Source organism: Budorcas taxicolor, chromosome 16 (genome assembly GCF_023091745.1).
Source record: "Budorcas taxicolor isolate Tak-1 chromosome 16, Takin1.1, whole genome shotgun sequence".
NCBI classification, from domain to species: domain Eukaryota; kingdom Metazoa; phylum Chordata; class Mammalia; order Artiodactyla; family Bovidae; genus Budorcas; species Budorcas taxicolor.
Window position 1 is genome coordinate 20,310,069 of NC_068925.1, and position 14,251 is coordinate 20,324,319.

Sequence of the window (14,251 nt, forward strand, 5' to 3'; positions counted from 1 at the left end):
TTTCTACCTCCCTACTTCTCCAAGAAAGAAGTAATGACTGTCAGAAACAGAAAGTCATTGAAAATATAATGTCACTCTCACAAGGGCATTCTTCGGGAATCCTGGTTTGTTCTCTTCACCTCTCCTGGAACATAGGAAACCATAAGATGCAGTACATAAGAACTATCAAAAGGGAGCACTTTTGAGCCACCAAAACTGCATGTGAGCCTAAAAACCACAATCTTCCAACTACAGACAATGATACTATCTCAGGTATTTTATGTGCTAAAATGATCATTAAAAATTAAGCACCACATATAAGCTGCCATTTAGAATATTAATTTACCTTTGCTAATCATCTTTTTAACTTGAGGCTAAAAGAGTTCACTTACCATTCGGATACTCAGGCTCAGTCCAGGAGATGTTAAAGGAGTGAGAGGAGTCGGGGTTCACTCTGGGAGCCGGCACGCCTTCAGGGGTCCTCTCCTCAGTCAGGGCCTGGCTGGCCTTACTTACTGTGCACCCGCCCCCTGTGCAAGCCTGGACAGAGAGGCAAAAAAAGCACATATCACTCTGGGGCCCTAAAGTTTAGATGGGCATTGAAGAGAGACAGTTCATTATAAGAGTTTCAGTCCCTTTGAAATAATGCTCTCTCTGTCCCCTACCCCCAGATAAATTTGTTTCAGTGCTGAGGTGTAACATTTAATTAGTTTGCTTTTTAGGACATGAGATAGCCACCTCCTAAAACTAAATAATACCCCAGAGTATAAGAATGTATGAATTATATTTCAAGTTAGAATCTAGGGATGGGGCATATATTGAATAGTCACGATGAAATTATCCTCACAGAAATCTTCCTAGAATGACTCAAACGAATACATATCCATGAGAAAAATAGTAGAGAATGAATGCTACTTCAAGATAAAAAACATGATTTCTACAAAAAAAAAAAAAAAGATACACAGAAAACATGTGAAGTGCTCAGATGCTCAGTTGTGTTCAACTCTTTGCAATCCCGTGGGCTGCAGCCCGCCAGGCTCCTCTGTCCATGAGATTCTCCTGTCAAGAAGACTGGAGTGGGTTGCCATTTCCTCCTCCAGGAGATCTTCCTGACCCAGGAATTTAACCCACGTCTCTTATGTCTTCTGCATTGGCAGGCAGATTCTTTACCACTAGTTGCTGCTTGAGAAGCCCCAGTAGTGTGACCAATATGTTTAACGTACGACACAATGTGAAATCAAATAAAACAATATTTCTCATAAACTTGCAATGAAGCAGTTGTTGAATGACCGTTTAGTGGCTTAAAGGGTGAAGTCATTAACTGATGTGTCAGAGGAACTGAGCTTCATCACATGGCTAACAAACTTAAACTGACCACAGAACCCCTCAGCTCCCTAATGAAGGAGGTATAGTAATGCTAGAAATGGAATCACGGATGTTAAGATATTCAGAAACTTCTGTGTGCATTTTCATTGTAAACTGCCAATAATGCCAAATAAATGATTCAGTCTATTAGGAAAATATCATCCCTCATAACTTACTGGATAAGCCTTTCTCCAGAACACAGAGTTTTTCCAGCCTCTATCTGCTAGTAAATGTTAGCCACTATGTCTTTCCATAACAGCTATTTGAAAACTAAAGTTTTTTCCAGTACCTTTAAAGTCACAACTGTAATTATACAAACAAACATAAAAATCTTTCAAAAAGCACTAAATTTCATCAAGAGCAGTAAGAAAATGAAGCAAAATCCTGGGACAAAATATAAAGCAGGCAGTTATTCATTTTCATTGAAGGTAGCTATGACTAATATTAAAAAATGAAACACTGGGCTTGGATCTTGCTATTCAGTTAGATATAGAAGGGATAAACTTTTGATACTTAAAGCAGTTGGTATTTTTTCCTAAAGACAGAAGAAAGCTGACTGACTTTTGAAGGTATTTTCTTATATTGAAATGTACTACTTATAAAATGCTGCAAATAGTTGCAAATTCTTCACTAAAAGTGTTAGTGACAGTAAGTGGTCAGTAGACATGGAGATCAATTTCACTTCTTATTGTAAGAAGACAACAGGAACCCATGTCTTGAGTATAATTTCTCAGCATAAGCAAGTTTCAGAGGAGCTAAACTGTGGCCTGGGCATGAAACTGCATTAAGATTGGGGACCTAATTAACCTCTGTGGGTTTCCTCTAATGCTCAGCTGTGGGATGTGCATACCTATGTAAGAGGTAAACCATACTCCTCCTGAGAACAGAATCTTTGCAAATAAAGAGAAGTCAATTGAGCTTGTGATTCAAAACTCTAGGACATGTCACTGTTTGCCCAAGAAGAAACTACCTGAACATTAAAACAGGAAAATTAAGACAAAATATTTCCAGTGTGCTAAAAGTCGGCCAGAAAACATAGCAGAAAAAGAGGCGTTGTGAGACAGTTATTGAAGGAAAATCATCAAAGGAACATCCTTTTCAGTGCATAGAAAGAGATAAATCCATCCACTTGGATCCTAGATTTTGTTTTGTTCTGTTTTGTTTTTTCCTTAGGAGGGGAAAAATGTTGCAACATGTTATTCTGAAACTCAACCCACACTGGGATTTATTTCTGATAGTCTATTTGTCACTATTATTTTTCTTATTCATAGCCTGAGAATTTCCCCCTGCCAACTCTTCCAAAGAAACACTGTATGTTCTATGTTTCATTTCATTGTGTGTGTATATATACATATACTTAAAACAGAATGTGAATTAAAATTTACTATGTTTGTTTTGAGAACTTCATGGGATAGAAAATTCTGGAATAAATGAGGATGTCCTCTGGTTTGGAAGGACTGTTTGTTGGGCTGTGTCATCAAAGACTCATAAACTAGCAACTTGATAAAAAATTCTCTTAAGGATTCAAGGAATTTGGAGAGAATTTTTCTTGTAAACCAACTCAAATTTTCAAAGGGGCTGCTGCTAAAACAACAGAATTACCTGTAAAATATTATATTTTGTTATTTCCCCACATCCCTTTTGCATGCATTTAGAGGGCCAGGTGAGTAGGGTATCTTTGTTCCTTCACAGAGAAATAAATATTCTTAAAGTTGCTTTTGGTTGGTCTAATCTAACTGATATTATCTAAATGAAAATGAACCAATCAGTATCTTATGTGACCTACCAGCACAACATTCAATGCAACTGAATGCTGATTAAAATTTTGGCTTGGAACAGCTAAACAAAAATTTGGACTTGATCAAAGATGTCTTTATGAATTGGCAAGGTCTTTGAAAGCCTATGAGATATTAAAATAAGGTGTTTCACCCATCTCCTATCACTTTTATCAATTACAACCATGTTGTTTTAAATTGAAAAGTCATACTACTACCCTGCAATGAAGAATATCCAGTCCCAATAGGAGATTCAATTTTGGTACAATAAAATGCATAACTAATAAAAGTGTATCAATTATTTTTGAAATTATGAATATTAAGAACATCCAAAACTAGCATTTTCTTTTACAACAGTTTGTTTTCAGATAAGTAGGGTCTGATGATGTTAAGAATGTAGCATATTTTAACATATGAAGAAAAAGAAAAAGGCCATGTTATCTAGAAATGATCTTTTGAAAATTTAAAGCTCGTCATCTTTAAGAATCTGTCCAGGAAATATATTGAACACAAACTTCATCAAGAGGCAAATGTCTAGCAGTAATATGACTATTATCAAACCATATATACCTTGATACCTGCCTGTCTTACTGGCCTCCTTATTTAATTGCTGGCTTACTATCTTTACTAGGAATTATGACACTTTGCCATACCATTTGTTAAATGCAGCAAAATATTGTGCTATTTCTTCTAGGACAAAGAGCATATATTTGGAAACATGCAGTCCCTACTCTGACATTTTACAGCAAGTTACTTGATTCATATCAGGCCTCAGATTCTCTGTGAAATAAATATTCTCAGTGTTCATTCATTCATTCAAGAATCATTCATGAGCTTCGTTTCCAGATATTGTGCTTAATTCTGCAGACAGAACTTTGAAATATGCTGTCTCTACCCCTTTGGATTTTATAATATAACAATAAAAATCCTAAGATCATGGCATCCGGTCCCATCACTTCATGGCAAATCAAAGGGGGGAAAAGTGGAAACAGTGACAGATTTTATTTTCCTGGGCTTCAAAATCACTGTGGGTGGTGACTGTAGACATGAAATTAAAAGATGCTTGCTCCTTGGAAGGAAAGCTATGGCAAACCTAGAGAACATATTAAATCGCGACCCAGCTTTTCTGACAAATGACCATATAGTCAAAGCTATGGTTTTTCCAAACCTTTGGTAGTCATTTACAGATGTTAGAGTTGGACCATAAAGAAGGCTAAGTGCCAAAGAATTGATGCTTTCAAAATATGGTGCTGGAGAAGACTCTTGAGAGTCCCTTGCACAGCAAGGAGATAAAACTACTCACTCCTAAAGGAAGGGCTACCATGATCGCTCGGTTGTTAAAGAATCCACCTACAGTGGAGGAGATCCTGGTTCTATTCATGGGTCAGGAAGATCCACTGGAGAAGGAATAGGCTACCCACTGCAGTATTCTAGTGCTTTCCTTGTGGATCAGCTGGTAAAGAATCCCCCCACAATGTGGGGGACCTGGGTTCGATCCCTGGGTTGGGAAGATCCCCTGAAGAAGGGAAAGGCTACCCACTCTAGTATTCTGGCCTGGAGAATTCCGCAGACTGTATAGTCCATGGGGTCACAAAGAGTTAGACACTGATCAGACAGGAATGAGTGACTTTCACTTTCAATCCTACTGCTACTGCTAAGTCACTTCAGTCGTGTCCGACTCTGTTCGACCCCATAGACAGCAGCCCACCAGGCTCCCCCGTCCCTGGGATTCTCCAGGCAAGAACACTGGAGTGGGTGGCCGTTTCCTTCTCCAATACATGAAAGGGAAAAGTCAAAGTGAAGTCACTCAAGGAATTCAATTCTGAAGATTCATTGGAAGGACTGACCGCTAAAGCTGAAGCTCCAATACTTTGACCATCTGATGCGAAACTCATTGGAAAAGTCCTTGGGAAAGGGATGAGGGCAGGAGAAGTGGGTGACAGAGGTTGTAATGGTTGGATAGGATCACCGACTCAGTGGATTCGAGCTTGAGCAAACTCCGGGAGGTAGTGGAGGACAGGGAAGCCGGGCGTGCTGCGGTCCATGGGATTGCAAAGAGTCAGACACAACTTACCGACTGAACAACAGGGAAAACTACACGGAACCACATGAAGTAAATACCTGCTCCAGTCTGGAGTAAATCATATGGAACCAGCATGTATTTTTCTCCAATGCCTGCCTAAATGCTTTGTATCTGTATGTTTTGTTTCCTAGTCCTCAGTCAATATGCTAAGACTATCTACAAAGGCAGCTCCATCTCATCAGATGAGAACCTGATCTCCATCTATTAATCTAATGACCTTGAAAGCCAGTTATCCTGTTGAAAGCGTGAAATATACACGAGTTCCTCAATTAACCAAGATGAACCTAAAATGTTCTGGTTCATTTAATTTACCTGTTAACAGAGTTAAAGTAAAAAACCTCTTAGTTAAATACTTTCTGAAAATATGTCAGTGTATATTCTGCCCTAAAAACACAGTGAAATCAAAAATAATATGAGTGAATTTACTTTCCTAACAAGGCTTAGGGCAAAGACTCTTGCATCTTTATGACATCTTGCATCAACATTTTTCAGTGGCTGACAGGTCTCCTTTGACTTCACAGAATATTATTTGGGGTCAACTTTTTAGCATCATAGAATTTTAGGGCTCAAAGATACATTAAAAATCACTTAATTCAAAGTCCTAATTTTAGGCTTGAAGAACATAAGACTCAGTGCAATTAAGTGAATTTTTCAGGTCATTCAGTTAGTGGCAAATCTGAATTAATATTCAAGAAAGTGGACTCCCAATCTAATTGTATTTATTTTTCAAGGTATTACAGACATAAAACATAGGAGATTCAGGTGGGTCTTCATTTACTGTGCAAAATATCCTAAAAATTGTCTTGAAAGTAGAACTTTGTTTCATACCCTTTGCCTCCTTCTAATAGAAGCCAAGAGTAACACAATTTCTGTTTAATTTTTCTTGTTTCTAAGCAAGAGGGGCTTTTCTTGTTTTGATATCACCACTGTTTTGAAATGATATGGATTTCTATATTAGCCTTTGAAAATCAAGTTAATACACTTCTTATATCTTGGGTGAAAAAGCTAAGAAATTAAATTGCTGATTCAGAAACCCATCGTTGTGCTGAACACCTAGGCACACGGAGACAGTTCTGAAAAGAATTTTTAACACTGTCTGATTGCCCTTGTTTTGTGGTGTCAGGTCAGACAGTTAGCAACAGTTGAATGTAGTTTATTTTCTCGTGGTATAATATTTAGAGCATTCAAGAGCATGTTAAGTAAAATGAATGCATACACAGTGTCTACATAAATGTAAATTTATTCATAATCAAGAGCAGAATATTTTCTATGGCATTTATCAAGGCAAATATCCTTATATAGGTATTGCTATAAAATGAAGAGTGTGTTTAAAACAAATAGGGACAATCTCATGTTTATATTCAGTTATTTTCAGATATGCTATTAAACTTAAAAAAGATTATATTTCATCAAAAAACAAAGGAAACTACTGAGTATAAATTCCACAGTAATATCAAGGTCTTTTAAAAGATCTTTGTGTAAAAGTGCTATTTTGCATTAAAAAAATGCTATTGCCTGTCTAAACTATGTTGATTCTAGGGTTTTATTAAGTGACTGTTATTTTGAGATAGAAATGTAATGTAAACCAGAATATAATAACAATCAAGAATATTTGAGGGTCATTTAAATCTTTTTTTAAAAATATAAGACCTACATTTTCATACCATGCATTGCTTTTTGAATGAATACAAGCCCCATCAGGAAATAGCCTTAGTAATCAAAGCATTTTCTGAAAAGCCCTCAACAATTCTACAAATAATAAAAACAAGAAATAATTTCTGATAATCCCAAATTAGATTTGGAAAAATCTCCTGTTTCAGATTGTTATTCTATCATTTTGCATAATAAAAAATAAATACATAGGTATTAGGTCAGCAATATTTTCACTTTGTATATGAAGTGAGTTTTCAGTGTAAATAGCAATACAAGAGAATTTTGTTGTTTTTTTTTTAAGTGAGAGATGGAGAGAAGATGAGACAAAAGGGAAGCAGCAAGGAGAGTGACGAGGACAGACAAAGTGATAAAAATAAAGTGAACTTACTGCCAGTTTGATGAGATATTTATTACCAGGTAAAAGGTACTGCAGAGTGTGATCCTGAAAAAGTTCTGTGTTGTTATAGACGACATCCCAAACGGTAAAATCATGTGTGTGATTTGAAATATATAATATATAGCGCTCCAGAATTCCATTTACTTTTCTTGGTTGTTTCCACCTGGGAATGAAAAAATATAGCATTATAATCATCATATATTCAAGTCAAATCTGAAATGTGCAGGATTTTTTAAAGACACATATGAGCTTGGATTTATGCCATTGTAAAGAAACACACTGAGAGCTCAAAAGTAATTCACTTAAAAAACACCAAGTGGGTATTAGATGTCTATTCTGAATGGTACAGAAATAAGACATAGTGCCTGTTTCTAGTTATTTATCATTTTAATTAGCTAGTAATACAAAAATGTAAGAGTGAGTGCTTGATTTTGAACTCAGGCCGTGGAACAACAGTTGGGAGAAGTAGAATGTCTGAGAACTTCTGAGAAATAAGAGGGAGAGCTAATTGTATAATTTTCATGTCACAGTTGTCTTGAAAGGTGCAGCAATCTAACACAGAGTTTCAGTATGTAACTACTGCAGAGAAGTTGAGATTGGAAAGGCTGAAGTCAGTAGTCAATTAAGATTCCTAGAAGGAAGTGACATGCTACCTGGATACATAAGATCATATCCTTGATGGATTGGAATTGGTAGGCAGAAGGGAAAGTAGAGGGTATTCCAGATGAGGGCTACAAAGTGTCAGGGGGCATGTGTAGGACAAGTTGTGGAATAGACTAAAATTGGTAAATTGAGAAATACTTAGAGTAGAGGTAAATTTTTTAAAGTAAATAAAGTGGGCTCAGCTTGGGACACACTGAAAGCCAACAGGGGTTTACACTGGGAACAACGGGATATGAAATCCCAGTGTCCGTCAGCTTGAATGAACATCATAGTATCTTCAATTCAAACTCTAACTGGTGAGAACACCAAGATGAAGAATGATTAATGTAAACAAGTACTAACTGGTGGGAACAGAGGTCTTTTAAGCTTCAGTTAAGTACTACAATATACCTTGTACCTCACATATTAAGAAATGGATAATAATCAGCATATCAAAAATAATCTGAACATGCCAGTATAAGAAAGCATCTCTCTGACTTCAACTTCAGAGGAGCAAGACAGTCCTATTTTATAATCAAAAAGAAAAAAAAATTATGCTAATTCCAAATTATTGCAAATAATGCTTCACATTAAAAAAAAGCCCAGGGCAGTCATGTAAGTGGTCAGTTTTTTCCTTTCTGAAGTTTGCACAGAATCTACGTACATGTGTGGCTCAGCTTGATTGCATAAAGACAAAATGGAAATTAAGTTGGCAAGTGATAATCAAAGATTCCCAGAACCACTGAACTAATCACTTCTGTGCATTTAATCACAATAAAATTAATTTTATGTCACAAACCCTTCCCTTGATTGAACTCACTGGGATTCTTGCATGAACCAGTGTGTAATAGGGACGATGTTTCTACTTACTGAATGGATACAGTTCTAGAATCCAGGACAGTCAGAATTGGGGGATCCACGTGTTCTGGTGGCAGCTGTGCGGTGGACAGTATGACCAGGGAACTATTTGTACACCCCACATGTGTACAAGCACTGAGCAGAAATTGGTGGGGCGTAAATGCTGCTAAATCTGTAGGGGCAACAAGAATTTATTTACCATTATACTTTTTATTCAGGAGATTTCACTTATCCTCTACTTTCTTATATCTTAGAACTGTTACAGTAAAGCTTAAAATAAACATCAGTAGCCACACAAATCAATAGCAGTAAAGTATAGGCTGTTTTATCCTTTAAATATACTATGGTTATTTTTAAATAGACAAGTGTCAGTCAGACTAGGTTTAATTTTTTCTTTTAACAATTTGACTGTTTTCTTGGTTGTCTGTGACCAGGTAAATCATTTTCTGAGTTTAGAGTTAGTTCAAGGGCTCTGTTAAAAAATAAATGAGACATTTAAATTATTTTTAAAGTATATTTGAAGACAACAGGCCTGGTTTTTGAAATGCAAATACATAGCTTATAACAGTGACTTTGCTCTTGTAACTCCTTTTGTTGAATTTTTTCTTCTTCTATCCACCCGACCAACTGCGTGTTACTTGACCTTCAAATTGTCCAGGCTCAGTGCAAATGCCAAATTCTTTTTTAACATTTCACCAGCATACTCTGCTATGACCCTTGGCAGAAGATGGAGCTATCATCCTCTCCTTTGTCTCTCAGAGTTTTGCACACACTTTTGGCATAACACAACACTGTGCCATAATGATTTATTTCCATGACTCTCTGATCCATTAGCCTGAACACTATAAAGGCAGCAATGGCACTATATTCATTTTACATCCTCAATATCTAGTACATTGCCTGTACCCTGTAGGTCTGAATATATGTTTGAATAAATGAAAAAAGAATTAACTAATGACGTGATCTAGGTATAGTAGAGCTAGGTATGAAAGCTGGAAAAGAGAACTGGGCTAGTACTCGATCCAGTAACACTCTGAACTTCTTTAGTACTTCATACGTATCTGGCTCTCTGAAAGTGAAAGTTGCTGAGTCATGTCTGACCCTTTGTGACCACGTGAACTGTACAGTCCATGGTGTTCTCCAGGCCAGAATACTGGAGTTGGTGGCCACTCGCTTTTCCAGGGGATCTTCCCAACCCAGGGATCAAACCCAGGTCTCCGTCATTGCAGGTGGATTCTTTACCCACTGAACCACAAGGGAAGCCCAAAAATACTGGAGTGGACAGCCTATTCCTTCTCCAGCAGATCTTCCTGACCCAGGAATAGAACCAGGGTCTCCTGCATTGCAGGTGGATTCTTTACCAGCTGAGCTACCAGGAAAGCCCATCTGTCTCTCTAAAAGAAACCATATTCACTTGCATTAAAAGAAGCTAATCTGTAATTTACTAATTCATTTCTGAAATATCCCAAACACTTTATTTAGAAAGGTATTCAATAATCATTTTGTTGACTGAAGCTAAGCAAAGTTCAGTCAACTCTACCAAGATTTAAACATGTCACATTTTCATACTGCTGGAAATAATCATTATTTTCAGGAATACTTTTGAAATAAGGTAGTTACAATGTAAGCAACACATTTTCTTTAAAGATCATTAACCTTGAACCATTACAATTTCATGTATAAAAGATGAATGAAATGCAACCTAATTCAGGGAAATAGATTTTGCATTGCACTGACAGCAAAAGTAAACTGGAAAGAGAACACTTTTGATTTTCATGCAAAGCATAATCAATTGGTTAAACATGTAGGTCATCAGAATAAAGGCAAAAAAAATTTTTTACACTAAAAATAGCTACTCTAGAACAAAAGGTAGTTATCAAGAAGAGACTTATAATGCTTTTGATTAAACTTGTTTGCTTCACAACTTTATCTTACAGGTCCTTGATGGTACCAAGTTGAGGCTGGAGGCAACACAGGCAATGGGGTGGGAGCAGGGGGGTGGTCAGAAGATAAGTTATAAGAATACTTTGAAGTTGGTGTTTAAACAGCAGGATACAGGATGCTTGGGGCTGGTGCACTGGGATGACCCAGAGAGAAAATATGGGAAGGGAGGTGGGAGGGGGGTTCAGGATTGGGAACTCATGTACACCCATGGCAGATTCATGTCACTGTATGGCAAAACCAATACAGTATTGTAAAGTAAAATTAAAAAAAAGAAACAAAGAAAAAAAAAAACAGTATGGCCTTGCCAGAGACTTCTGAGAAATGGCAGGAACAGCTACACTATGTGTGCACAAGTCAGACAGAACTGAGGTACTTTCATTTGGAAAAACATTCTATGAAACTTATAAAGTTAAAAATCATGATAATAATGGCCTCAGAGGCTATACAGAGAGTAACTATTATTTACTGTGGGAAAACTTCATTCCAAAAAACATGTCCTACTAGCAGTTCCAACCCAAATGTTGGGTTGGTCAAAAAGTTCATTTAGGTTTTTCATACTATCTTAAGGAAAACCCTGAATGAACATTTTGGCCAACCCAATGCAACATGTAATATGTTAGCATATTATATCTCCCATTTCCCTGTTTTTGTCATCTTTTCCTTCTGATTCTCAAGAGCTTGGTGACTGCAGCCTTTCAACCCTCCCATCTGTCTGAATTCCCTACATTTCTGAGAAAAGGAAGCTGGGGATTTGACTTAAAAGCCAGTTGCAGGAGCAAAACCAAGGAGGAAACAGAACCTCGAGGAAAGAGGGAATCCCTGTTGGGTAAGTACTACTAGAGAAAAGCTGTTATATTTGAACATGAGAATACAACTGCTTTCTCTGAAAACATACCCCAGCAGGAAACTGTTTTCCATGGGGCTGATTCCAAATGACTTTGGAATATTTCACATGACAATGTCTCCTAGCCATACCAAAGTGTCTTGCTCAGCTGCAAACCAGACTGGATGCTACGATGATCTTTTGCCAGTGAACTCTTTGTGGGCAGTTCTTGCTTTCTTACATTCTAGCTTGTTGAGGCAGGGATTTGGTTACCTACTTTGCAATTGGTTAAGAAGTCGTAGCATTCAGTGGCAACCCAAGACATATTAGTATGTGCTGGCTGGTACAGACTTGCATATCCAAGTAGTCCTTAGTGATCCTGAGCTGGAAGGGTCAGAAGGCATCATCATAGTATCACCTTATCAAGTGTCTTCTTATCATAGAATGCCCCATTCTTCTTTACACTACAGTCTCCATGCTTTGAGGGTGACCTTGATCACAGAACTCCTAAACTCACCCAGAATAAACTGCCTCAAATGGGAGTATCTTTCTGTATTAGTTCCAGGATTACTCTCTGTGCTTGGATTCTACTCTGACAAAATATGCTCCTCCATAGGTTGGGAAGCATCCACATATATGATGGTCAGGACTGAGGGGGACCAGGATGAGGACGTGAACAAATAGGGTCACATTGCTAGAGAAAGCCAGTATGGCTTGTGACCCAGGCCTGAAGTAGAAGATGCCAACTCTTATCAAGTCCTCCACTCATTGCTGGGATTTACTTCCAGACTATTTAAGGTAATAAGAAATTGATGGATGAGAAAGTTGTTGCATTTTAGGAGTTTAGCATGGCTTTAAATTGAATGTTGACTAGGGTTTAAGGCTAGTATGTACATATGTACATAAAGTATGAAAAGTGCCAAATGTGCCACAGAAAACATAGAACAGAGCAAGAAGCAAGAGTGCACAGTAATTTTAAAGGCAAGAGTCAGGGATGTGAGCTAGGTTTGCTGTCATAATCATTTTAATATACATGTGAGTAAAGTCATAAGACTGTACACCTTAAACTCAATTATTGCATGTCAATTATATGTCAAGAATACTGAAGGAAAAAGAAAAAAAGCATGAGTCAGTGGAGGCCACAGCAGCAAGATGACATTTTGAGCAAATGCCTGGAAAGAATGAGAGTAACAGTTGGGGGGATTCTAAGCCAAGGACTATTTCAGGAGAGGGAACAAGCTAAGCAAAGACTTGGAAGGAGGAACATGACTATCATGAACATGGCAAGAAGGCCAGTGAGGCTGGAGCAGAGGAAATGAAGCAGAAACAAGTAAGAGATGACATCAGAAAATTAATAAGGGGGAGACCATATGACTGTTGTATGTCTCTACATGGATTTGGAGTTTTAATCTGAGAGAATCTAGTTAGAAAGCTAGGAGAGGGTTTTTAACAGAGTAGTGGCATGGTCAGATATGGATTTCATGAACATCACTCTTCAATTTTAGACAGCTTTATTATGTGTCTTGGAGAAGATCATCTTAGGTTGAATACCTGGAGTGACTTATTATCTTCATGAATTTCAATGTCCAAATCTCTCCCCAGATTTGGGAAGTTCTCAGCTCTAGTTTCTTTTAATGTTTTTTGCTCTTTTCTTCTTCTCTTCCATTTCTGGGATTCTATGATATATAAACTGGTTCTTTTTTTTTTTTTTTTTTTTTAAACTGGTTCTTTTAATGGCATCTCATAATTCATGTAAGTTTTCTTCACTCTCTTTCATTCATTTTGCTTCTCTGACTAGATGCTTTCAAATGCCCTGTCTTCTAGTTCACAAATTCTTCTGCTTGGTTGAGTCTGTTCTTGTATTTCTTTACTGAATTTTTTGATTGTCCTTATGTTCTTTGACTCAAGGATGTCTATTTGTTCTTTTCAACAATTTCTATTTCTTTGTTGAGCTTCCCATTTTGTTTATGCATTGTTTTTCTAACTTCATTTAGTTGGCTATCTTCGTTTTCTCGTAGTACAGTATGTTTTCTTAATAGGATAAGCCTGAACTCTTGGACAGACAGTTCATAGATACTGGTTTTCCTTGGTGGTGTCGTATTTCTTTACTGATCACGATCTTTATGAATCACAGTGTCTGTATATTCAAGGAAGTAGTTGACTACCTTGACTGCCTGGACTGGTTTTATCCACTGGGTAAGTCTTGAAACCAGTTTTACAGGTATAGGGCTGGCATTTGAGCCTATGGTAATGGCCCTTGGACCTGTATCTTTGTGCACTGACAAGGATCCTGAGTACAGGGGGCATAAGCAGTCCAGGTGCATGGACTACTGGGTGGGCCCCGCATCTGCATGTTTAGTGTTCGGTCCAGTACTTGGATGTTCCAGGAACCTTGTATTGTGAGAGTTGACTTGGAACCTGAGGACGTGAGGGCTGGCTTAGTATTAGAACAAGCCTGGACTTGTAACTATAGGAGTCAGCCTGTGACCTGCAGCCTCAGGAGCTGAACTGTAGGCTGTGTCTGTGGGAGCTGGCCATGCACATGGCTAGGCCAAGGACCTGGGTATGTGTGTATGAGCTAGAATTAAAGCTAGGGTTGCAGAGGCTGGGCCTGGTACACAGGAGCTACTTTGGACCACTGAGGCTAGCCAACAAAGGAGGCAAGAATACACCATGGAGAAAAGAGTCTCTCCTATAAGTGGTGGTAGAAAAACTGGACAGCTACATGTAAG

General features: G+C 37.7%; 1 protein-coding gene across 1 annotated transcript in view; it reads right to left on the minus strand.

Annotated features, from left to right (window-relative positions):
- The window catches only part of USH2A (usherin), a 930,744-nt gene that overhangs the window by 421,704 nt on the left and 494,789 nt on the right, over positions 1 to 14,251 (minus strand). Inside the window, exons 32-34 of the mRNA XM_052653949.1 lie at positions 8,765 to 8,924; positions 7,244 to 7,415; positions 372 to 519 (exon numbers count right to left, since the gene is read on the minus strand). Coding sequence (XP_052509909.1) covers positions 372 to 519; positions 7,244 to 7,415; positions 8,765 to 8,924 — 480 coding nt within the window. The remainder of the gene's footprint in view (positions 1 to 371; positions 520 to 7,243; positions 7,416 to 8,764; positions 8,925 to 14,251) is intronic.